Source organism: Pseudopipra pipra, chromosome 23 (assembly GCF_036250125.1).
Source record: "Pseudopipra pipra isolate bDixPip1 chromosome 23, bDixPip1.hap1, whole genome shotgun sequence".
Lineage (NCBI taxonomy): Eukaryota > Metazoa > Chordata > Aves > Passeriformes > Pipridae > Pseudopipra > Pseudopipra pipra.
In genome coordinates, this window is record NC_087571.1 from 4,352,308 (window position 1) to 4,376,976 (window position 24,669).

A 24,669-nucleotide genomic window follows, 5' to 3' on the forward strand; every position below is an offset into this window, starting at 1 on the left:
GCCTGAATTCCACCGCTAAGTCTGCGAGCAAACCAAAGGCAAGTCGTGGGAAGAATATCCCCCGTGAGAGAAACCAGAATAAAAAACGAGATGGACTTACAGTTCTTTTTCTTTGAAATTACACATGGATGCAACATTAACAGGGAGCAAGAACAGATCTTCATGTTTAAACTATATTTGAAATTTCCAGTAACTGAAGGAAAGCAATCACAGAGGCAAAGGCCCGAGATGGTTGAAGCCCCTCGAACGTCGCTCTGGGGAAGGCGTCTCTCTGCCTCCTACAGAAGTGCCACATCCAAACGAGGGAGGCACAGCTGCCAGGAATACATATTTTAGCCTCTGGGCTGCTTCCAGCACCTCGTTTGCATTTTCAAATCTGCACACGAACAGAACCTACAGAATCTCATTTACAAGCGAAAAACGGCAACCGAGGAGGCAGAGCCAGTGCCAGAGATTCCAGACCCAAGGAGGCCCTCCCCAGAGGCAGCTCCTCCGGGCCACCCTGGGCCACACTCTCACCTGCCACTAGGATGTGTGCAGCTCCCAAAAAAACGGTGTCACAAACCCCAGCGGGGGAGCAGAGGGCAGTCAGCACGCCATGAATATTCATAACATCGCCCCTTAAGCGATCCGCCCGAAACATCTGGTCAAAACACGGATAGTCAACAGCAACTGTTATCCAAAAACACGAGAGCACAGCATCCAATCTCAGCACACGGAGCCGTGTGACACTTTGGTATGTAGCTGTCACCTAAGCCCCTCCGAGCAGACTGCCCGGGGCAGACTAATGCCTGAACTAGCAGGAACAGCAAAACAGCTCTTGACAAAAGTAGCCCTCTGATAGAAGGACACAAAAGCTAGGAAAGCTTGCAAATCTATTTTGTTTTCTCCAAGGAATGTGGCAGAGCCAGGGATGTTTTCACCTGGGCACAGCCCCTCCTGACTCAAACCTCCTCAGTCAAACCTCCTGTCACATCAGGACCCTACAGGACTCTCAGCATCCCAAACCTCCTCTCCCACTCAGAGCCCTCTCCTCTCTCCCCAGGACATGGTCCCTGTTAAGTACTGACATGGCACATGCACAGGACCCTTTCCCAAGAGGTATTACAAAAGGAAAGGGATCTGGGGTGTTTTCCCCCATCAGCTGTGTGCCTTTGGTCCTACTTTCCAAAGTCAATCATCTGGACATATAAACTGTCTCTGGGTTTTGGATGTGACTTCCTCTCCTCGGGAAGACAGCCAAGATTTTTGGTTCCCACCCTACAAGTGTCCCACAAGCTGCACACAAGGTGAATGCCTTGAGAACATCATCCATTAAAAACCCTTCCCTGGAGAAGTGGCAAAGTGGTGGTGTTGATATTGTGACTTCTGACCTGCCCCACCAGGGCAGCTGGGTTGGGTGTCAGCACCAAATCCCCAGCACTTGCTGACCTTGTATGTCAGTAGCTGTTCTTTCCCATCTCCCAGTTCCCATCAGGTCTGCCACAAATAAAACCAGGATTTACTGACAGTTCTGAGCTGGTGCAGGGACAGCACCATTCCCTCCAGGGACAGGCCAATTTTTAGTGGGCAAACAAACTTAAAAGCACATCCTTGGGTCTTCTTTATCATCCCATTCAGCTCTTTAATGGTCTTTGTTTATTCCCTTCTCTGAAACCCAGACACTTAATTGTGCTCAGGAAGTTGGTCAAGAGTTACAGCATCTCATTAATAGCAGGTACAATGCCATAAATACACCCACAGAGGCAATTACTGCTCTACAGAATTAGGTCAGAGACACTTTTGCATCCCTCTTGGTCGCTTACCTCGGACACTGCAGCGACTCAGGGACAACCTACTTACACTGGAGGTCAAGGGCTGAAATAGGCTTCTAATATTAAACAACCATATCTTCATAAAACTTTGCTTTATAACAAAATATCTTATTAACCACAACTTCTCCTATTCGCACGTATGTATATATATATATCATACAGAAAGTGTTGGCTTAAGAGTTCTGCTATAAGGCAGCAAATTACTTTCACTGCCCAAAACGGAAAATACATCTTCAGTAAAGCTCTAGCTTATAAAAGCATCATTTTATGTTACACTGCCACTACCTCCCTGCTGTTTTAGTTTTACAGGTCCCACAGCTCTGCAGGTACATGCTGTGGTCTCTATGCTACCTGTGGAAAGTCTTGCTCCCTTTCCTATTGCTCATCTCAACGGGGCCAAGAAATTGGTATTTTTGGCAGGGGGGTGAGGCACAAATTATTAATTTGTCTTAAATCCTCCCATTTTTAACGCTTACTTTGGATGAGGAACTACTCTCCCCTCTGAACTATCCCCACATTCTGAACCTGAAGACCATGAGATAACACTTCACCCCCTCCCCATCCTATCCCACCCCACTTTCTAGGTGAAATATGAAGAGAAATACACAACTCCAGGAATATCAAAGGAGCTTGGTGATGTGGACAGAAGCATCATGGGAAAGAAAGTGCACATGGGGACAAGGGAGCATTTCAAAATTAAGGTCAGGAGTTCATGTGTAACTAGAGCCCTCACTGCACAGCTTCAAAAACTTTTATGCAGCTGCTTGTAACTAGGAAATCTGAAAAGTCTTCAACTTGTCAGGGAGCAGAGGAACAAGGGAAGACACAGGGAAGGGAAATAAGAGATAGGAAGGAAGGAGGATTTCACTGAACAGGAAAGGGAATCTGCTCTGCAGCAGAAAACAGGGGCTAACTTAAGCAGCAGCACAAGGGGGGGGAAGCCAATAGGGAGTGAAAACCTGCTGAACAACAAACACGAGTCTGGTTGCTTTGTTACTCAACTTGTAGGAACTGGTCTGAGCCGACACACTGTCCTGGCTCGGACCCCAAGCAGGGACCCCCAGCCAGGGGCCCCGGGGAAAGTGCTAAGGTTTGAATTCTGGTGCAACAGCAACAAACACAAACTTCAACTTCACTCTCCCTCTCCTCCCTGGAGAGGAATTTTAGCCATTCCACGTTCAGTACCAGCTGGCCAAGGTTAAGTGCATGGAGGATCTCTTCAGCATCAGGATGGATGATGGCCAGTGGGGGAAGCTCTTCAACCCCTCGCTGACCTGTTACTCTAAAAGCCCTTCCAACACAACATCCATCCCACCACACTCCAAAATTCACTTTGCAACACACCCAAGGGTCCCGTTGCCCCCAGCCTGCCAGTGCTACAGGCTGCAGACACAGTGTGAGACGGGAACAGCCACCAAAACTTCCTGGTTTTCCCCCAAATCAATGTGGATACAGGGCGTGTGTTCTGAAAAGGAAGTTTCTTTCTGCTAAATTCTCTTTCTTTCCCCCATTTTGTGCACTCCTAGAAACCAAACCAGCGGAGTGAAGTGGATGCACTAAGTACCTGAGCTCTGAATCAAGCGGAACAAATACTGTTGGAGATCTTGTCTGTGAACTCGAGCACAACAAAAGGTTGGGACAGCACCAAGCTGCAAGGAAATACTTCAGCAAGCTCGAGCCACAGTCGGGTAGCGAGGCCAAAGGGAGCTCTGGTGGAGCAAAACACCAAAAACTTAGGAAAAGAAAACAACAGGTCAAATTCTGCACCGAGCTGTTGTCTCCCTTATGGACCCTGGCATTCCTTAGCTTGAACAACTGACCATTCACGCCAAATCACGAGTATACCGGAGCATCAAAGGAAACATCAAGGTATTGCCCACACTGAAACACACGTCCTGAAGTCAACTGTCACCTCAAGGTCACCTGCAGTGGATGGTGGGCGTTGGTTCTCACGTCAGGGCACCTCCTCCGGGCTAAGAAATCACCTGCTACAGAAACACAACCAAACCTCAACCAACCAACCGAAACAAAAACCTTGCAAAAACTCCTTAATGCATGTGTGTGGGTGTGGGGGGGCATGTGTGTGGTCAAGAGAGGTTATTTCATTCGGGGCTCCACGTAGATTTTATCCCCATCCCGGATGCCGTAGGAGTGCAGCGCTCGGGAGCTGTACTTCATCTCCTCAGGACCAAAGGGAGCCTCCTGGTCCAGGTAGAAGAGCAGCATGTTGCTCGTGGACAGCTGCACCACAGTTTTTAAGTGCTTCTTCAGCTCTGCCACAGTCTGATCGAGGCGGATGGACATCTCCTCCACCTTATCCTGGAAGTGAACCTCCACCTTCACGCTGCTCTGAGGCCGAAGATCCACCACTGCCAAGGGTTCCAGCTTCCCATACTTGGTGACCAGCTCGTGATACCTGAAAAATTCAACAGTGCCACAATTCGGGTGCAGTTCCACAATGCACGTTTCACAAGTCTGAATGTTCCTCACATGAGATCACACTGACGCTCATTCAAGTTTGATGACCTGGAGAGACATTCCCCAGGAATAAATTTGGGTGGTATGAGCCCTGTTTTGTCCCCTGCCAGCAGGACACTTCACAGAGCACACAGTGTTTCTCAGGCAAGATGTTGAAAAGATATTTGGAAGAAAGAGAGGATGCCACACTCACAAGTCTACAACTCCTGCTCCAGTGCAAACACTTCACTAAAGAGTGCCAGAACCAAGCCAGTGCTTATACAGAGGACACAGCCCTCAGTTAGGATTCCCAGTGTCTGTGGCTTCATGGTTTAGCAGATTGTCAGACATCCCTGCTGTTTCCAAAGGGCCAGCTATGTCCCAAATGTTACAATCATCAAGGTGAGCCACTGCACGGTTTGGAAGGTGACAACAAAACAGGGGACTTCTTGCCAACTGATCCTTCACACCTACTCTAAAACAAGATGGGAATTTTACCAGCAGAGCCACACACCCCACTGTCACTTTCTCCTTGGAGCCAAGTTCTCTTCCCAAGGTCCATCCCAGGGAGCCATTCCTGGCAATGGAAAGTCTGTCTCACCCTCAGCGGGTATCGCTCCCATCAGGCAAGGCTGCATCTCCCTACCTGGCTGGGAAAGAGGCAGAATGGCAGCATAAAACACAATGGGACTGAAATGACAAAGGCAGAGCTGCTGAGGAAAGGTAACATTTCAGAGCCCCTCCGCTCTGCCCAGCACAGAAAGCGCTTTTTGTTCCCGCTCCCAGCCCGAGCTGAATGCGATCGGTGCCGTGTCACGGCCCCTGTCGAGCAATGATGGGACCTGGCAGGCTGGGAGACCCCAGGGAGTCCTGCTGGAGGCAGGAATGTTCCTGGAGAACAGCAGCCCCTCTGTCTGCTGGGAAGTGAGGTAAGGGCCACAACGCACTAGGATTTCCCCAGTCTCACGGACAAACCGAGCCTTCCCCAGGGCACAGCGTCCAAAGGCAGCCTGGTGCCCTGCTCTCACAGCCACCTGCTGATAGGATCAGGACTGTTTGTTTGGAAAAGCCATTAGTGCTGAGAGGAGACAACACACTCCCCATATTTGACCCACCTGCAGTTACAGCAAGTGCCAACCAACGTGTCATCGACGGGGAGGGTTTCTCTGCAGCACAGTTTCCTCCAGGTCTAGAAGGATTTGTCAGCAGGGAAAGGGGCAGAGAGGTGCCCACCCCTTGCTGCTCCAAGCCCTCAGCCCACTCTGGGACATCCCTTTAACTCTCACCATCTCTGCTGCTGCAGACCAGCAACACTTCCTTATGTGCCAACTGGAATTACTGTCCTGACTGGTGCACTGAGGGCAACTGCAGTGAACTGGGCTGACGGTGGGGAGAGGATAAAGAGGGGGGCAAATTTCGAGCAAGCTGAGAGAGAGAAGCACCATCAGTGGGCTAAGATGACCCAAATATGTGCTGTTAACACATGGAGGGTCAGGCAACACTGTCTTAAATTTTCTTGTGTTGAGGGAAGGCAGAAGCAGCTCTGCAGTCTGCCCCTTGTATGTGAGCTGCAAAGAAGGTTGGGAGTCTGAGTGACTGGCTTCCCTCAGATCAATAAGGATGAAGGCACACTGCTTATAAGGTTCTTTTGTACCCCGATAATAGGCACCCTGGAGACTTTTCTAATCACCCTTGCAGACACTGGCTGCCAGAGCAGAGGATGCTGAAGGATTGAGCCCGGCTAAAAGTGCCTCTGATACTCTGCAGATAAACAGTGGCCCAGACAAGCAGAGGAGTCATTAAAAACCCAGAGACACGGCGACGTCACTCCAGGAGACAGCCAATATTGGATTGTACACTCAGTGCTCCCTCTAACCCACAGCATCCAGAGAGATAAATTGTTCCTTCCATTCCCCTCCCTCCCTGATCCCTTCCAGCTGCAGCCTGGGAAGACTCGAATGCAAGCAGGGGGGGTTCTCCTGGCAGAGCTTATCTCATGCTGCACCTTGGCAGTCTCCAGGGGGGCTGCTCCCACTGGGAAGTTTTCTGTGCTCCAACGTGTCCTCCCTCTGCTCCAGGCAGCACTGCAATGCAGATGCTGTACCCCCAGCAACAACATGTGTGTCCTGATTAGATTCCAATTACAAACCACCTTTGGAGAGACCACACCAGATCTGGGAGCAAAGAAGGGGAAGCTTTAGCAACAAACAGACACAAAATCCCTCTGCAAAGAATGCCAGGTTTCCCTTCCTACAAGGGCTGCTGCCAAAGGCCCAGGAACTGAAACCCAGCCCTCAGCACTGGGGACACTCTCAGCCATCTGCAGCCTCACTAGAAAATAGCCTGCAGTGGCACACAACCCCTCCAGGACAGAACAACCCTCTTTAGTAGCTGCAGGAGTCTCTTGGAAACGCTGCACAGATGAAGGGATTCAGACAAAGAGGCCATTGACCACGAAAAAGGCAGTAAGAGTGTTTAAAGGTTAGGAAACCAGAGGGGGAGGTAATCTTCCTGGCAGGTTGGTCAAAATCAGCCTGGTTTTCTTGGATGGGTGAGCTATAAGTGATCTCTTAAATGAGATCCCACCTGGAAAGCGACCCCAGTGGGGTGGGGATATGTAACCATGTGGGTGCACACAGCCTGTTCCCAAAGCCCATGTCCAGAGACATGAAACAGCTTTCTTAGAAATAAAATGTTATGGAAAATAATCCATTTTGGGAGCATCACCATGAGCTCACAGCCCCTGCCTCCCCTCCCTCTGCCCTGCATTCTCTGACTCTGCTTCTATCACTTCCAATATGTCTTCCAATTTTTACGCTTCAAGGGCTTCTAAAATTACAAGTCAGGACTTGTCCTCAGGAAAAGGCACAAGAGGGATCACCAGCTGTCTTGTCTCCCTGACTACACGAGTGTCCTTTGCCTCTGAACTGACCCCAGCATGCCCTTAACAAATGTTATAATCACTGAACCTATGAGGATTCATGAAAACCACCCTGCCCTCATGCTCTATCCCAGCCTTCCCATGCCCTTACTGTACCAGGTCACAGATCCAGTGCTTTAGGAAAACAAGAGATATTTTACCTAAGAATTAAGCTGGGGGAAACACTGACCAGTCAGTGTAAACACTGACCAGATTCCATTTGCACCTTTGTCATCCATTCCAGGCCATACCTTTGACCTTCAGTGTGTCCCCACCTCTGTCTGTCCCCTCAGAGTCACACACAGAGTCTTGTCCTACAAGCCCTTTTTTTCTGTAAAAAAAGGGCTATAAGGCTTTGCTGTCAAAAAGCACATGAGGGTTCTAGGGCAAAAGGCACAGAAAGGCAGTGGCCTGATGGTCCCTGATCCTTCCTCAGCCCATTAGGAGCAGTAAGTAGATGCTGGCACAGAGTTCAAGTTCATTAGTTTAACCAAGATGAACGGGTCATTTGCTATACTTTTCTGGCAAAGAAAACCCATCAGGCTTGTGATTTGCAGGCCTGAAAATGAGGGGACAGCTTCCTGTTGCCAGTCACATTCCACACACCAGATGGTCAAGAGGATTAGATGCCCTGGCCTGGCACCAGAGAGCACGATCTGCCCAGGCTTTGGGGCGCTCCCAAACACAGGTGGATTATGAAGGGAGCCATCAGAGGGGCCAGGAAACAATGAAGATCATGAACTGAACAGTCAGGTTGTTTAATGGCACTTGACACAGAGGATTTAAGACCGAATTTGACTCAGGAGTGATCCTACAGGTCCTCGGACAACACCCTAAAATAACGACTTCAGCTAGAACAGACAGGATTCCAAGGCAGGAGGAAAGATGGAACAGTTAGCAGGATTTCCACATAACATCACCTGTTCAGTGACCTCTCCTTTAGCCTCCTCACCCTCCTGCCCCTGCTCTCCACTGCACAGCAAAGAATTCACACCTGAATGGCACCTCCTCCTCCGGGAACTCCATGTAATATCGGATGAAGAATCTCTCCGAGTCCTCTCGCTCCCCATCGGCAACGATGCTCCCGTTGAGCTTGATGATGGATGGCAACCTGCAAGCAAGACACCAAGTTTCATGCACTTTCTCCAGGCACATTCAAGATTAAGCATTTTCATTTCACCACATCACGTGCACAGGCGTTTGAGACCCAAAATCTCCTCTGGGAAGCAGAGAAGTCAGACGACATTTCCACTCCCTGACTTTCCCCACACAACAAAACCAAGCTGCAAATCTTTCTGAATTCACACAGAACCCCATCTCCTACTCCTTTTCCCACAATTACCTGCTCCCACCTGTTCACTGTCACCTCAAGCTCCTGCTGAGCAGAACAAAGAAGGACCAGACCTGGCTATTAGCAGCTTCCTGCGCTCCTCGGTGGTGTAGGACTGCAGCAAAGGAATTCCCAGCAGCTTCACTTCCTCGAGCTTGGGAAAAGAATTTAACTTGTCAATGTCTTCCCAGCAGTGCAGACCTGCTCAGAAGGAAAGACTTGTGTAAACAAACACTGACAGAACGTTGTGTATCCAAGACAAACGTTGTGTATCAGAACACGTGTGACAGGTGAGTGTCACTGCTCCTCCTTTCCCTCACAAAGTGCTGAAAAAAACTCTCCTTTTTTTTGCTTACAAGACAGAGGAGCTGAAATTCTCTTGTGCTGTTTTCCAAGTCTAGAAGGATGATCTCCACAGCTTAGTTTTTCATGGATATGGATCACTCAGTGTTTGGCCTTGCTGCTGAGGACTGACCAGCATCAGTTATGATGGCTGTGTCTATAATGGGATGTTGTCTTTTCAGTATTAAATTCATCAGGGTTTGTCATTCCAGGCAACACTAAACAGCCATCAAGTGGCTTTACCTTGCACACATGACTACCTTGAGTCCTGTTTCTGCTCACAACCCAACAATAAAACAGTCCCAGAAGCCATCCAGGCATTAAATGAAAAAGGCTTTAACTCGATTTCAGCCCCCTCCAGAGCTGGTATTTGGGATAACAAAGCAAGCAGGGAGAGTAAATAAAAAAACCTGAGGATTGAGCACCAGTAAAGCCCTGAGAGATCAACACAACTCGTTGCAGAGTCTTCACATGACACGATTTTGGAGTGCAGCAGCTTTGTCTAAAAACCCCAAGAAGTTTAACACGCTCCTTGGGATTTCCACTTGACTTCCAGCTCCCAAAACATCAAAATGCATTACAGAACCCAGAGTTCTTAAATGCCTGGCATCAAAACTGCAAAACTCCTTACCACAGAGGCACTTGTTCCTCAGTGAGACAGTGCTTTCAAATCCAGCCTAACAGGCTTTTCCTCCTCTAGTTAGCTTTAAGCCTTTATTACAGGGAATCCTTGATGCTTCCATTGTAAAGCATGTTAATAAAGCACCTTCTACCTGCCTGACACTCAACCAGCACTTGCACAGCATATAAAGCTGTAAAGAACAAAAGCTGATGATGCATCAGGTACTCCTGCAGATGGACTTGTGCTGCATGTGTCATCTCATAAACACATCACAGCCCTGCAGCTCTTTCTCTCCGAGCCCAGGGCGCTCTTCCCAATATTCCAAACGCTCATTCTCTGTCTGGAGCTGAAAATTCTCTGGGGCTGAAGTGTAAAAGCAGCTTCAAGCATAGCTTGTGGTGAGCTCCTAATGACTGAGCACAGGTGACAGACAGCTTCTGGTGACAGGCAGCTTGATATGTGCTGCACACCTGCACAGACCCTCATTTTACCCAAGATAAAATGGGGAATAAAAGAAAAACGGGATCCTTTCATCCTCTCCACTGCCAGACATTTATTTATCCTTCTCCAGCCAGGAGAGCACCTGAGGCAGGGATGTGAAACAGAGGGAAACTACTCACATAAAAAACCTTTGCCAGCTCATTTTGAGTAACTGCTGGTCCACACTACTCTGCCTCATCTTTGATAACCATGACTACCCAAAGCAGCAGGCAAAGCCCACAGAGATGGGCTTGTTGTCACCTGCATGGGAGGGGAGCTCTGATCAACCAGTCATTCCTCCTGAGAACAAATCCCATCCTGCTCCCAGGCTCTCACCTGATTTGTGCAAGTTGATGGATCTCAGGTTGGGGAAGAGCCTTGCCAGGGAATCTTCTGTCTCTTCGATGGTGGTGAGGTTGTTGTTAGCCAGAATAAGTGTGTCCAGGGATGGAAACATAATTCCCAATTTTCGAATTTCAGTCCAGTCTTGAAGATTATTGTCAGTTATGTGGAGCAGTTTGAGAGACTGGCAGCAAACAGGAGAACAAGACACTGTTTCATAGTCGTTAAGGCACAGGAAGAGCTCCTCCAAGCTGCACAGGGGCAGAAGGATCATGTCAGCACCTCAACACACCTTGAGAAATGGTATTTCAATTTTATGTGATTTTAACACAACTTTCCAAAGTGATTTGTAACCCTTGAGAGCTCCACTACACCTCTGTTCCCATCCATAAACCTTCTCCAGAGATTAAAAAAAACCCTCCAAGTGTTTCCCTGGCCTCCCAGGATTAAATTTTTAACACATTGCTTGGGGTTACCTTCCACATTGGTGCCCAACAAGCCACCAACCCAACTCCAAAAGTGATTGGTACCTGCTCCCAGTGCTCACCACCTAATTTAAAATGGTCTTTTGATACAACACTGATTATTATGATTTTCCCCCCCGCATCACTAGTTCAGCCAAAGATTCCCATTAAAGAAAGAACAGATTTTCAGACAACTAAAGTTTTCAGACACCTAAACTGGCTCTCCCATTCCCAGGGAAGTGGAGGTTGGCCACACAGGATATTCTGGTGTCATCAGCTCTGCTCACAAAGCCACACAAATCTGTCATCAAAGTGAAGCCAATGAGGACATCCATGGGAGCAGAATGCCAAGGTGGCCCGTGGCCAAGCCACAGAAAATCAACACTTTTGCACAGAAAAGCAGGATGAACCATGACTTGACAAGTGGCCAGACCCTCCAAGGTACATCCCATTCAATCCCTGGTGCAGGTATGCACTGCACCACTCACTGTGCAGTGACTCACAGGACAGTGGGTCACCTCCCACATTTTTTGGGTGATTATCCATCCATCTCTGGTATTTAGATTCGGAGGAGAAGCTCCAGGCTTTGCAGTGCCACACAAGTTCAGCTTTTAATACAATGTAAAGCATTCCCCTGGCCAGTTCCCAAAGAAAAAACAAAAAATCTCTTTGTTTTTTAATCAACGATGTTCTCATCCCTTACCACGAAGCTCAACAACCCAGCCTTGACCTGCTTGCAGCAAACAGCCCTTTTTCTACACCCAGCTTCCCAGGCTTACTCAGGTAATTCCTGCAGGATGGTGTGCACTGTTTCCCAGGAAGCTTTGCTGTTGTTGAGCACAAGTTTGCGAACGCCAGCGAAGGACCCAGCGCAACTTCTCTCTAGAACGGACAAACTGAGAGGGTTGGAACTCAAGTTTAGAAACTCCAAGTGGGGAACGTTGGACACAATTTTACTGACCTAAAGGGGAGGGAAAACAAAAAAAAAAAAAAAAAAAAAAAAAAAAAAGAAAAAAAGAGAGAAAGAAAGCAATGTGTGTCAGGCAGTAATCAGAGCTCAAGCAATAATATCCCACCTCCTAAAAAAGGATCACCACAAGCCAAAGGAGTGATATGGGGGAAAACACAGGGCTTCTGGATATCCACCTGTAATTCATACTCCAGCTATTCCTGATCTAGATGGATTGGTTAATTGCTCATTTGCCTCAACAGTTCGTTTCATTACACTCCCTGAGCAGCTTGATAAGAGATGGTCAGTCCCTTGGGAGAGGTCATAAAATCCACCTCAACCCCAAGCTGGAGCAGCAGCACATTCCAGGAGCCAGCAGGCCAGGCCTCTCTCAGCAGGGAGGTGTCATCTTGGCACCTCTCTTGAGTTTGTGGCCAACACTGGCCACTTGTTCAGCCTTCCACTGCTCCCTAGAGCTCAATCAATCCATAAAGAACACCTCACATCAACCTCATTTCCCTCTTTGCCTCAGTGGGAAGCAGCTTCCAACACCATCCACACACCAGTTGCACTAGCAAACTGGGGATTTGCAGTGCCTGGGACAACACTGTGAGTGAAGAGCTCAATGCAAAGTGAGCAGACAGAAGAATGAAACTCGTTATGTTTTCCACGACCAGGATAATTGAATGCTGGCCCTTTTTAATCTGTGGGTGATCCCACGGGGGGAAAAGGCTGCTACAAGACCAGAGGCCAAAGCAAAGCCAGCTAAAACCCCTGAGATGGAAGTTCAGTTCAGGGACAGTCAAAGAACTGACATTCAGGGAAAAAGACATTAATCCAGAAAATAATTATGAGTCAGAGAACACCTGTCTGGAGAGCTCTGTTCCACAAAACAATTGGGATGGGAGGAGATGGGGCAGACCAGGACACACACAGGTCACTAACTGGGCCCAGTTGTTGGCAAAGGGTGATTGCCTCATGTAGAGACTGAATTCAAGTGTGGCAAACATGAAGTAATGACCCTGCCTCCCTTCACACCTCATCCTGGGTGATGTCATGTGTTGGGTGCTACACCTCAGGAATTAAGCAGACAAACTGGGTGACATCAGCCCAACAAAAGCACAGGATTTAGCAAAACTGGCCTATGATGAAGGATAGAAAAAACTGGTTTTTTTCAGTATTATGCTAAAATAATAAAAGGAGACATGAAAGCTCTTCTTCAGGGTATGAGGGAACAGCAGTGGATGCTCCTCTGTGCCTGCTGAGAGCAGGGCAGGGAGTAATTGGCTTAAACTGCAGCACAGGAGGCTGAAATGACTCAGTTTAGACCAGGAGGTTATTAGCTAAGCACGGGAACAGGCCACCCAGGGAGCTGGAATCGCCACCACGAGCAGCTTTTAAGGGAGGTATTTATCAGTTGTGGATGGGCTATGAAAACATAAACCTGTCTCAGAGGAAAGGGTCAGTGTTCACAGAAGGCTTTCAGTTCCAGGGCAGCCTACAGAGGCTGAACACAGAGCAGGGTGCAAGACATGGGGCTCGTGAGTGACCAGTGTGTGTGCAGCTCTCCCAGCTGGAGATGTGAGCCCCACTGAGCTGGGACATTTCTGCAAACACCAACAGGAATTTGACACAAAAAAACTACAAAACATCCCACTGTTTTCCACCTATGTTCAACAATAAACACTAACATAAAAGGAGAGCATAATCCAACGAGGAACTTAATGACACTTGAGTAGACTGAGATTGTTTTACTCACATTACATTGCATTTATCGAGCTTATTTCACCCAAGTGCTTTGAAGGATTTTACAGTAGCATTTAGAATTAATTAATGAGGCTTCAGAAATACCCTCTGTGGTAAATGTTACTAAATCTGTCTTGCAGATAAGGAAATTAAGGTGGAGAGAGAATAAATACCTTGCCCATCATCACAAAATCAGTGGCAAAGCCAGGAATCGACTGGACCCCCTCAGTTCTTACTCTGTTAAAAACTGCACTGCCCATTAACCTCTTGATGTTAGAAACGCCAGTTCCAGTGCTTTGCACAATAAAATAACATAAAGATGTATATTTTTCACCCACTGTAAGTCTCAGGGTAAATGCAGTGAAGTGCCAAACTGGATTAATTTCACCCCATTCCTCGCTCGCTTGCTGTCGAGGTAAATAAAAATCAGCTTCAAAGATGAGAAAGCAGCCACTAAAAATGCAGCTCCCTCCCCTTGAAACGAACAAAGTGCTTCCATAAATGTAAATATAATTTGCAGCCACAGTAAGAGCCTTCAGGAAGGTGCAGATGCCACCGTTTTACCTCGTGCCAGTCTTCCAGTTTGTTGTCAGAGAGGTCGAGCTCGAAGACGTGGGCGCAGAAGGCGGCGATCTCGTTCTCGTCCCCGGCACAGGTGATGCCACAGCTGTTCAGCACCAGCACACTCGGCAGGTTCAGGCGGTCTGGGACAAGGGGAAAAGAGAAGCTGCCCCCTGGTCAGCACTGGATTTTAGTTACAGAACCTCCAAAAGCAAAAAAAACCCACCGGTCGTTCCCAGATTTAAGGAGCTCGGGGTAAACGTGGGGTTTATGACAACTGACTGGTGTCATCACAAAGTCCTTTTGATTCTACACAGGCAGTACCACTCAGTATCAGTGCCCTGCAGTTCCTGCATGTATTTCTGTCCACAGGCCAGTCTTCTGTCATTTATGGTGTGTCTCATATCAATTCTTGCCAGAACTTGAGCTCTTCCCCAGGCATGTGCTGCAGCAGATAGGACACAGGACTAGGTGGAGCATTTGCTGCACTGCCAGACTCCCTTATCCTCTTGCCCTTAGTAACAGCAAGGATGTATTTAAGCATTTCTTCTCTAAGCTTTCCCTTCCAAGTTCAATGTAGAGGGTTCAGCACTCCTACAACCTGGAAAAGCTCAGGTGTCTACTCTGCTTTTACATTTCTGCTTCAGTTTTGCTCTAATGCCTTCTCAGGCAGGTAAATGTTCTCAAAGCTATTCTACAACCAAGGACCTCAATCACAGCTCGATGTGCTAAGGCCAAAACACGACAGAAAGCTGTGGATTTGTAACAGGAAACCATTTCAACTCAAGGAATCCATCTCAAGGCAAGGCAAGCCATCAGTTCTTACACTCCTTCACATACAACATGGCTTTCCCACCTCTCAGGAGTATCAAGAGCTATTAAAATTTAACAACCAGCTTCTTCCTAAATAGGTGGCCCTTTTTATCTCTTTCCTTAACACCTGACAGCTACAAAACTAGAAGGGATTCTAGGAGCAGACAATTATCTGGAGTGATCTGAGTTTTCCAAGTTGTCTGGCTCATTAGTGTTTGGCTTTTTAAAGGACTGTGTTGCACCTTGGGAATTAATCATGACGTACTTGTAAGTCATGTCTCAGTCACATTTTAAGATGTGCCCTCTTTTCAGCACCCAAACAGCTCAGGTGAGCAGGTGCTCCTTTACCTGGAGAGAGGGCACTGACTGAATATTCCATCAGTCCAATTTTCTGTTTCTGTTCTTTTTGACTGACACACAGAGTGTTTTATCCTCAACTGAACTCAGGCTCTTTTCTCTCCTCTGTCAAACTCAGTTATTGGAGACCTCACCCAGCTGATTTCCGTGGTTATTCTCCCCTTTGGGGCTGGTTGTGACACAAATTGACCTGATGGATGTTTGGTCAACTCGTACAGGTCACGATGGGCAAGAGGTGACACAAAGACAAGGCAGCTCTGGTGGGATGAATGTGAATCTCAGACCCCTCTGTATAATCCAAGAACCAAATTCCAACATCAGAGCGTGAGGGAAGACTAAAGGGTGTCAAATGGATCTAGTTTAAAGGACACAGTGACACAGATTCTGCAGTCAGGGAGGCTCAAGGACATCCACAAGCAGCACAGAGCTTCAGACACACATGTGGCTAAACTCCCTTGAGGCAACAAGGTCAGAAGCACAGGAGAGGGGATTTCTGCACTAGGTCAGAAAGGATTTGGTGCCTTGAGAAGACCAAGTACGCTTCAAATCCATCTGAGTCACTTGTCACAAAAGCAGCCTGGCTGGAGATTCAGCGACTCTTCACTGTGCTCAAAATATGTCCCCTCCTGTGTACACTGGGCTCCTGCCCCTGCAGGCATCAAACCTAAGCTGATGGCACTGCATGGCACCACTGGCATGTGCACCAACCTCGAATTTAGGTCATGTGTTATGTATTTGTTAAGCCTCCTCTGCCAAAATACCTGTTGCTGCAGCCAGTAATAAACCAGGATCATTAGCCTGAAGAAATTAAGCTCTGGGGACTGTTGAACCCTCAAAATTCAGACTGCACAGGGCCTTAGGTCCATCTTCCAGTGACAGGGTTGGAACTCGAGGATCTTTAAGGTCCCTTCCAACCCAAACCACTCCATGATTCTGTTCCATTCCACAATTCTGATTCTTTTATGCTGTAGAGAAACTCCCTTGTTTTTCACAGCAACCAGTTCAGTCACTGCATCACCTTTGCCACATCCCAGTCTCTCAGCTCATCGCTAAGAAACACGTAATAATACACACTATAATACATTGTGATGGTGCTTCTTTTGGCAATTCAGGGTGATTCCCCTTTCCTTGGATTCCCCCCAGATGCTCAGAAGGATCAGGAGCCTACCTTTCATGGGTGAGCCCTGTGGAGTTGCTGGGACGTGCACCCCCATGCCGGGGCCACGGCGATACGGGAAGTTTTCAGGGCTGTATTTCTCACAGAGAACTTGCATGAAACTCCTTCCACTGGGCTGGTCCATGCTCCCTTCTTGGACTTCTGGTTAGTGCAGAGAAAAACAGAGCATATAAACAGTCAGCAACTAATAATCACCTCTAGCAGTGGTGCCTGAGAACACAGGAGAGAAAGCAGCCACATGGGTGACAGGTTTTATTTCTGAAGCACGGATTAGTCTAACAAGTCAAATTCAAACTCCAAATTAAAGTAAAGCATTACTTGAAAAGAAATCAAAACCAGAGGGCCCAAGCTGCACAAACACACCATCACAAGCCCTCCTTACCCCACATGCTCTTACAGGACAGCTCCAACATGCCCCAGGCTGCCAAAGGCCACTTCTGCATCTCCCAGGAGGACTGTGAGGAATCCAGAGCTCTCCTCAAACACACTGCCAGGGCAGCGAGGAGGGGAAGGAGCAAACAGCTGCTTGTGAGTAAGAGATTGCTCAAACAAGTGTTTACAAAGTCCCCTTTTCTGCTGTGTCACCAAACACTCCCCAGCACATCGTTTGGCCAGACCAAAAGGCGAGTTTTGCCAACTCCATTCTGCAGCTGCCTAATGCATCTGGGAGATAACTGTGCCCTCCCTATCTAGGCATGACACAGAACAGCACAGGAAGAAGGACTTGGCACATCACAGGCTGCTGACCTGCCTAGAAAGATACCAAGTGGCAGCTGGGAGAGTATTTGGCACAAGGATCCCTCGATGGCTGGTGTTAGACCCAGGTGGGACTAAAATTCTCTGTCCTACTTTCCTCTCTGAACTTGGCATTTTGTGGTTTTGTAAGAGAGGAGCAGAGCTTGATACATGCACCAAGAAAGAGAATCTTGTTTTTCCTGGGTTTCCAGAGGTCTTGTAGCACAAAATCTAGATATAAAATCCTGAACAAAAGTGATTTCAACTCCCCTTTGCTGAGAATCACCTGTTTAACAAGCTCTACTTTACTTCTCCACGACCAGACTTTCTAAAACACACCTATTAGAAAGGAACACACCTATTACAAAGGACTTCAGTAGAATAAGCAGCAAGATAACTGAAGCCTGTTATAATTTTTAATTTATATATAAAGTTTATATGTCACAAATATAGGAGCTGAAAGGATTGGTCTTCCTTTAAAAAAAAAAAAACAACCCACACTATTTTTAGCCCTCAACAACTGGGTTGATTCATATCTCCAACTCAACTCATGTCACTAGTCTATCCAGAATGAAAAAAGAAATCCCTGTTAGGAACAAGGCATTTAATTTTAGGCTAAAATATTCTACTTGGTACAAGGACAACGTGCATTGACAGCCAAGGCTTTAGGCTGAAAGGCCTCATTCCAGAGTGGTTTGGGAGTTCAGTCCCATCCCATGGACAGGCAGTGCTTTCCAAACACACATTCAGACCTCCTGGTCTGGAAATGCTGGAAGTCCCCTGTGCAGAAAGCCTTCTGTCCTTCACATGGCTTTTCTGTCAACTCCATTCCTCTCTGTCTGCTGAGCAAACATCAGCTGGAAATTCCACATGAGAAACTCCCCTTAACATCCCACTAGAGGCAAAAACTGGTCTTTTCAGCTACAGTGGGAAAGCAATCCAGAGCTGAGGAAAAAAACTAACGACATTCACATCCAACAGCTTTGAATCATCAACGTTTTCCTTCCCAAGCTTTAGTTTTGCACACCAGTGCCTTTGTTAGATGACAGAAATGTCAAGGAGTGTCAGTCACCTCTTCCACTTCCCTCCTGCAGGGTGACACAGTCACTGTAATCACGTCATGCACGTGGCTTCCCTGAATCCCTACAATGATTCCAGAGCAAGGAGCAGCACAAGGTGCTAAACAAGGATGACAGGATCCAAGGGAATGTTGTCAACACAAGGGCACGGGGTGACCTGCAAGGTGCACGTCCCTGAGTGTTTCCCTGCTGACAGCACGAGGAACAATCCACAGCCTAAAATAACTCTGGGGTTTCTAAAGGACAGCACAGACTGCAAACGATGCACTGGGCCTCTGGAAGATGTCAGCAAACAGCCTCTGTTGGTCTACTTAAATGCTCTGCTGGAGTGGCAAACAACAGAGAATGTTAGGATGGTTTGGGTTGGAAGGGACCCCAAAGATCATCTCATTCCAACCCCCTGCCATGGGCAGGGACACCTTCCACTGGGTGGAAGACACATCCAACCTGGCCTTGGACACTTCCAGGGATCCAGGGGCAGCCACAGCTTCTCTGGGCAAACTGTGCCAAGGCCTCCCCACCCTCACAGGGAAGAATTCCTTCCCAATATCCCACCTAAACCTACACTCTCTGTCAGTTTGAAGCCATTCCCCCTTGTCCTGCCCTTATCAATAGTCTCTCTCCATCTTTCTTGTGGCTTCTTCAGGTCCTGGAAGGCCACAATAAGGTCACCCCAAAGCCTTCTCTTCTCCAGGCTGATCAATCCCAACTCTCCCAGCCTTTCCTCCCAGCAGAGCTGCTCCATCCCTCTGATCATCTTGGTGCCTCCTCTGGACTCACTCCATGTCCTTCCTGGAGCTGGAGGCAGCACTGGGAATTGTCTGCAAACAGGAGCACGACCCTGCCTCAAGATTCCAGGGAAAACCAGGGTGCTGCTGCAGCTGGTGAGGGATGTGGAAAGAGAACACTAGAAAAACATGAAAAACACTTCCATCCCCATGCTGTGTGAGGAGAACAAGAGACCCTGGAGGAGGATGGCACCACTAATGACATGCTAATGAAATTCCAGAGCCACTCGAAGGCCTGCAGGCCAGATCCTGAGTAGTCACACACCAAACACATCCTGACGTGTTTGTACACAGGAAAAACAAAGCAATAAGGAATGGATGAACAGCATAAACATCAGCCTGGAAGGAGCTGGAAGGTCCTTCTCCCGAGACATGATTCAGGAGAATTATTTTTGATGTGATCTCAAGAGACAGAAAAGTGAATCACAGAACCACAGAGTCCCAGAAGGGGTTGGGTTGGAAGGGGACCTTGGAGATGGTCTAATTCCAACCTCCCTGCCGTGGGCAGGGAAAGCCTATCAGGATTTAGCAGGGATAACATTAGGGCAGGCAAAGTGACCACCAGGGCAAGCCACTGCATGAAGCCCAGCACGGCTGTGTGCTCACACTGCTGGGAGCAGCCGGCACCGGCAGCAGGACCGAAACCGCCCCAGGGACACCCGGCTGCCCCCGTGCCACGCTCCTGCCCCGAACTGACACCGTGCCACCGACCCAGCAATTCCCATGCTGGGGCTGCCCTAAATCCCACCCGGGGCGAGCCGGGGCGGCCCCTGCCCGTGCTGCTGGGCGGGATGAGCGCCCAGTGCTCCCGGACAGCCCGTGGGCCTCCCCCGGACCCCCCCGCCCGCCCCCGCTCCCCTCACACAGGCCCCTCACAGCCCCGGGTGGCCGCGGATCCGCCGCCCCCGCGCCCCGCCGGCCCCGCCGCGCTGCCGGGGTGTGCCAGGGTGTGCCAGGGTGTCCCTGTCGCCCCCCTGTCCCCTCCTTGTCCCCCCTCTGTCCCCCCGTCCCCCTCACCCAGGCCCGGCCGCCTCGTCCCGCATCGACCCGGAAGCAGCTCCAAAACATCACGTGACGCCGCGAGAGGTCACGTGACCGTGCCACCCTCCCCGGTTGCCACGGAAACGGCGACGCTCGTGACGTCACCGGTGTCCCCAAAGTGGGGTTTTCCCCGGGATAAACGCGGCCGGGCGGGTCAGAGGGGGTGACCCTGTGTGAGGCACAGCTGCGCCCGTTTCTGGGCTCCTCAGGACAACAAAAAGCTCCTGGGGATGCCTTAAGGTCCTTGAGGTCCTTAAATCTTATTCTATAGAATTTTAACGCAGCTTTTAACTCTTCACAACTCACCGCCCCTCGTGCCAAATTCTTGAGGTTCTGCTTAGCGTCCTTTCCAAGGAAAGATTTCAGCAAAAACACCTAATTTGTACAGAGAACAGAACACACACTGTTAGATACAACTTTAGACTAAACTAGAGGAGAGGGAGAGAGATTTGTATTCCAAATGTGTCAAATGGGACCACCAGCCCAGTTTAGGGAGGTGTGCCCAGGGAAAGGCCTGAGGGTGGTCTGGAGGATGGACAGTTTTGGGGCCATGATGTTAGGTATGATAATTAGCCAGTATTATAAAATTATAACAGCTATTCTGTGCGCTTGTGCTTAAATATGTTTTATGCGCCTTAAGGCCTTAATTAAAGATTTGCTCTTAACAAATTGTCCAGAGAATTTTTCTCTCATTTTAGGCAACACTGGAGCAGGACCAGCAGAGGGAAACAAGGAAAATTATTTAAAATTATATAAAATTATTTAAAAATAAATACATGAAATAAAAATAAATAAATATAAGTAAATATATTTATGCCAGAGGTAGGGGAGTTGGAGGAGAGCTGCCTTAGTCATGGCTGAATGGCTGCAGGGCATCCACACCCTCTGCCCAGGCTGTAACACCATCAGGACAGCTCTATCCTGTTACCTGCACACCAGCACAGCACAATGGCAGCATTGTGGGTGCTACCCAGGCAGAGGACAGGAAAATGTGTTCAGCAGCAGCCCAGGGGGGTGAGGGACTGCTTTAACTCCTGCTCTGCCACGTATTTCCTGCCTCACCTTGGACTGACACCATGGGTTTGCACCCACAGGAGACAGACAACTCATGCTAAGCCAAGGAGGCAATTCCAGGAGCCCCAGAGCTGGACTAAGGATCTCTCAGCAGAAAATATCCCTCCCAAGAGGCAAAGCAAGCCCTGGGCAGACCATTGCCAGAGCTGGAGCCATCAGCACATCACCACAGCAGCCCCAGCTACGAACTTAAAAGCTCTATTAGGCTTAATCATAGAATGTAATCTAATGAGATGTGCCCCAATCTCTTGCCACTCCCAAAATTCAGCTCCTCTGTCTCCCATTCCCTGCTTCTCCTTGGAATTGGTGTACAGCAGCTTTTTAAACAAAGCATGGGGCATGTGTCTTCAGGACATTGCTGGAGACAGTCTGACTGACTTCCTAACCTTGCCTGATGCAGAATTATGACAGATTCACATTCAGTATGAGCTGGTTCAAATTTTACCAGTAACTCTCTGTGTGGAAGGGCTCAGGGTGTGCAGGTGACATGGTCCCCATCCCATGGACCATCTCCTTGCAGTTCTGCTGTATCACCCTGTCCTCCCCACACTCCCCACAGCAGCAGCCCAAGCTGCCAGCACTGAAATACATGCATGGCTTTCATGTCTATGGACCTGTTTGCCCTTTAACACAGGGAAAACCACTTTGGTGTTCTTTCTTTTTACCCTGGTGACTCAATATTGGGTTTGTTTCACTCCTGTGCAGGCCAGCACAGATGAACATTGTGTTCAACATTGTGTTGCCTTGCTAACACTCCTTTAAAAAAACTTCACACCCACATGCTCTGAATGGCTCATTTGATTCTTTAAATACATTCTGGAGAGAGCTTTGTCTCCATTTGGTTTCCCTTCCTCCCCTACTTCTTGTATCTGTTTCAGTGAGATAAAGAATTCCATTGCATTCAGAGGCCACACTCTTTTCCTAACAACCCTCATGGTTTTTACACAGCTCACCTGTGCTGTCTGGTTGCTAGAAGGCAGACAGAGCATACTTGAGCTGGTAACTGGCACCACAGGCCACACTTGGATTTGAAACACATTTCAGGGGCTGCTTTCTATAGTTACAGATCAAACTGGATAGAACAGATGTCTCTGTAAACCTCCACTGGGTCAGTGCTGCAAGTGTGAGAAAGTGCCTGGCCGACTTCAGAGCCCGTTTCAACAGAGCTGGACAGGTCAGGGAATTGTTAACACAATATAGTCTTCCACCTCTAGGGACCAGTTTGAATTCAGGCCCAAACTAACCCAGATTCAATGTGCTTATCACGTCGGCTGCCTCATTGTTCAAGTGAAATAAGTTTGCTGGGGCTCAGTCCCCTCCTCCCTGGCACACAAGTATCCTCTTGCCCAAGTTTTTACCACCCTTGGCCCCTCCCTGGCAGGCTCCCCTTTTTCCCACAGCCACCTCCCCGGGGTTAAAGAGGCCATGGGAACTGGAATTACCTCTTTTTTTCTTGCTTCCTCCCTGTCTGGCTGTGCAGGGGATACCAAGAGTGAGACTCTAATGCTGGAGCTACTTCACTGACTTTTCCATCTTATGTGACAGAGCCTCCCAATCCAAGTTATTTTCATGCTTCCAGAGCTGGACCTAATTAACCTCAGCAAGAAAAACAACCTCAATATCCAAAAAAAAAAAAAAAAAAAAAATTCCAGTCACAATCCTTCCCTCATTACTCTTGTTTCTAATTCACCGCTAATTAATGTCACCCACTGTCACAGGAGTCTGAGTAGGTTCATAGGATTGCACATCCTGAGGCCAGAAGGGAACCAGTGTTACTTCCAGAATAAAAGCCACAGACTCCCCTAATTTCACTGTCATTTGGTCTGAAGGCTAAAAAAACCCAAGTACGTCCTCCTGAAAAATTACCTGAGACGGAGAATCCAACAGAGTCTGCGAAAAATCAAACAGTTAATTACTGATTATGCTAATAAAAAAAAAATAAAAGCAGGCTTCATTCCAGTCAGAGTGAGGCATCTAAACCAAATTAATTCCCAACCCACACCAATAATGTTCAAAAGCCCTGTACCCAGGGCTGGAGTGTCCCTGTCACACTTGGGGCCACTGGATTTCCCTGGCTCGCACACGGAGAGTGGCAGCAGCAGAGGAAGGAGCTTCTGGGAGACTCTGCTGCTTATCAGAATACTTTTCCCTATATTTAAAACACCAGGGGCTTTAGGGGGAGGATTTAAACCAGGCAATTTTCTACTCTTTTTTTGTACCTTTTTGATCCTTTCGCTTCTGGGTCCGGCAACCGCAACTTTCTTCATCCCCGGAGATTATTCTTCAACCCCTCCAAGGGACTTCAATTTTCTCACAAATCTCTCTTCCTTTCACTTAATTTAAACATTTATGGCCAATTCCATGATTTAATAATGAGAAATAAAATTGGAGATTTACTAAGTGTTGGGAGACGACCTTTCACTCCGTCTGGGGATTAAGAAGGGAGTTAAAGGTGTGAGCCCTGTCAGCCACGCTGGCCTAACCTGAGCCCAATCCTGACAGGTACTGAGCACCATCAGCTCAGGCAAGTCCTGTGGGCTCAGAGCACGTTGCACATTTGGCCCCATAGGACTCAAGCTGGCGTATAAATCCATAGCAGAGCTGTCTCATAGATATTTTGCTAATAACTTTAGAGTCTGACTTCATTTAGCACCCCTGCCAGCTGATCAACTCCAAGCTGTTTCTCCCCACACCATTAATTTAAGGTAACTGTTCACTAAGATCTTTGGTTCCGCACAAGCGCTTCCCAAATCACTTCTTCAGCCTCTGTCAATTATCCCAGACTAATGCACCTTGAAGTTACCTTTTAGAGCAAACACTACTCCACAGTCATAATTATAAAATATTACCCGTGGCCAAAAGATTGGGACAATGCAGCTTTCAAACTTCAGAAATTGAGGCTGTTCATCCGAACGTAGAGACCAAAAATAAATCAGTGCCGGTGTCGTCTCAAGATCTATTGGATTTTCATGATTTGCCTATTGCTGGCCATGTTCACAGGACCAAATGGACCTTGAGCCTTTTATCCAGTTGATTTCATTTTCTGGATGGCTGCTATTAGATAAAGGCAGCTTCCTCAGGTGCTGCTGCAGTGGCACCGGCCATCAGATTATGTCTGGCAAATCAAATCCCACACACTCGGGGCTGGCTCGCTCCTCTGGCTGCTCTCTCACCCTCTCCATCACGGTGTGGGTTCTCTTGGGCACTCAGTGCAGGATGCAGCTAAACCTGGTGTGCTTGGGAGACCCCCAAACCCACGTGTGATCTGCTGTGCCAGCTCCTGTGTTCCCTCGGTGTGGTACCTTCAGGTGCTCCAGGTGCTCACTGACCCAGCCTGAGCAGCAGGAACAGCAAACCTGGGCCTGGGTTGTGCTCAGTGCCCTTCTCCAGCCAGCTCTGGATCTGTCCCTGCTCCTCAGCACAGCCTGGCACCCACCTGCTGCCCCATTCCGGACACATCTCATTTTGGACCACGATTCCCATCCTGTTCAGTCAGACAAAGAGGGCACCAGCAGACAGGAATGAGCCCAGACGTGGAAATGGCTGTTTTTCCCTCTGCCAAATGCCCTGGATTCGTA

General features: G+C 48.3%; 1 protein-coding gene across 2 annotated transcripts; it reads right to left on the reverse strand.

The window, feature by feature from the left end:
- Positions 1 to 159: 159 nt before the first annotated feature.
- TBCEL (tubulin folding cofactor E like) lies at positions 160 to 20,110 on the reverse strand. Of its 2 annotated transcripts, none has more exons than XM_064634468.1 (8): positions 19,994 to 20,110; positions 16,366 to 16,515; positions 14,031 to 14,170; positions 11,551 to 11,732; positions 10,302 to 10,558; positions 8,596 to 8,722; positions 8,186 to 8,302; positions 160 to 4,230 (listed from the first exon to the last, which is right to left on the reverse strand). In XM_064634468.1, the coding sequence occupies exons 2-8, from the start codon at positions 16,496 to 16,498 to the stop codon at positions 3,912 to 3,914; spliced, it is 1,275 nt and encodes a 424-aa protein (XP_064490538.1). In that variant the 5' UTR covers positions 16,499 to 16,515; positions 19,994 to 20,110; the 3' UTR covers positions 160 to 3,911. The 2 variants fall into 2 exon arrangements, with proteins under 2 accessions (XP_064490538.1, XP_064490537.1); XM_064634467.1 differs by lacking the exon at positions 19,994 to 20,110 and adding an exon at positions 16,757 to 16,894 and having other exon boundaries at positions 1,601 to 4,230.
- Positions 20,111 to 24,669: the final 4,559 nt, after the last annotated feature.

Coding starts and splice junctions, on each gene's coding strand:
- TBCEL (XM_064634467.1), bottom strand. CDS start 16,817: ATGCAGAAGTGGCCTTTGGCAGCCTGGGGCATGTTGGAGCTGTCCTGT. Junction 14,171..16,365: donor ACAGGGCTCACCCATGAAAG/GTAGGCTCCTGA, acceptor CCCTTGTCCCAG/ACCGCCTGAACCTGCCGAGT. Junction 8,303..8,595: donor AGGAAGCTGCTAATAGCCAG/GTCTGGTCCTTC, acceptor TCTTGCTTGCAG/GTTGCCATCCATCATCAAGC.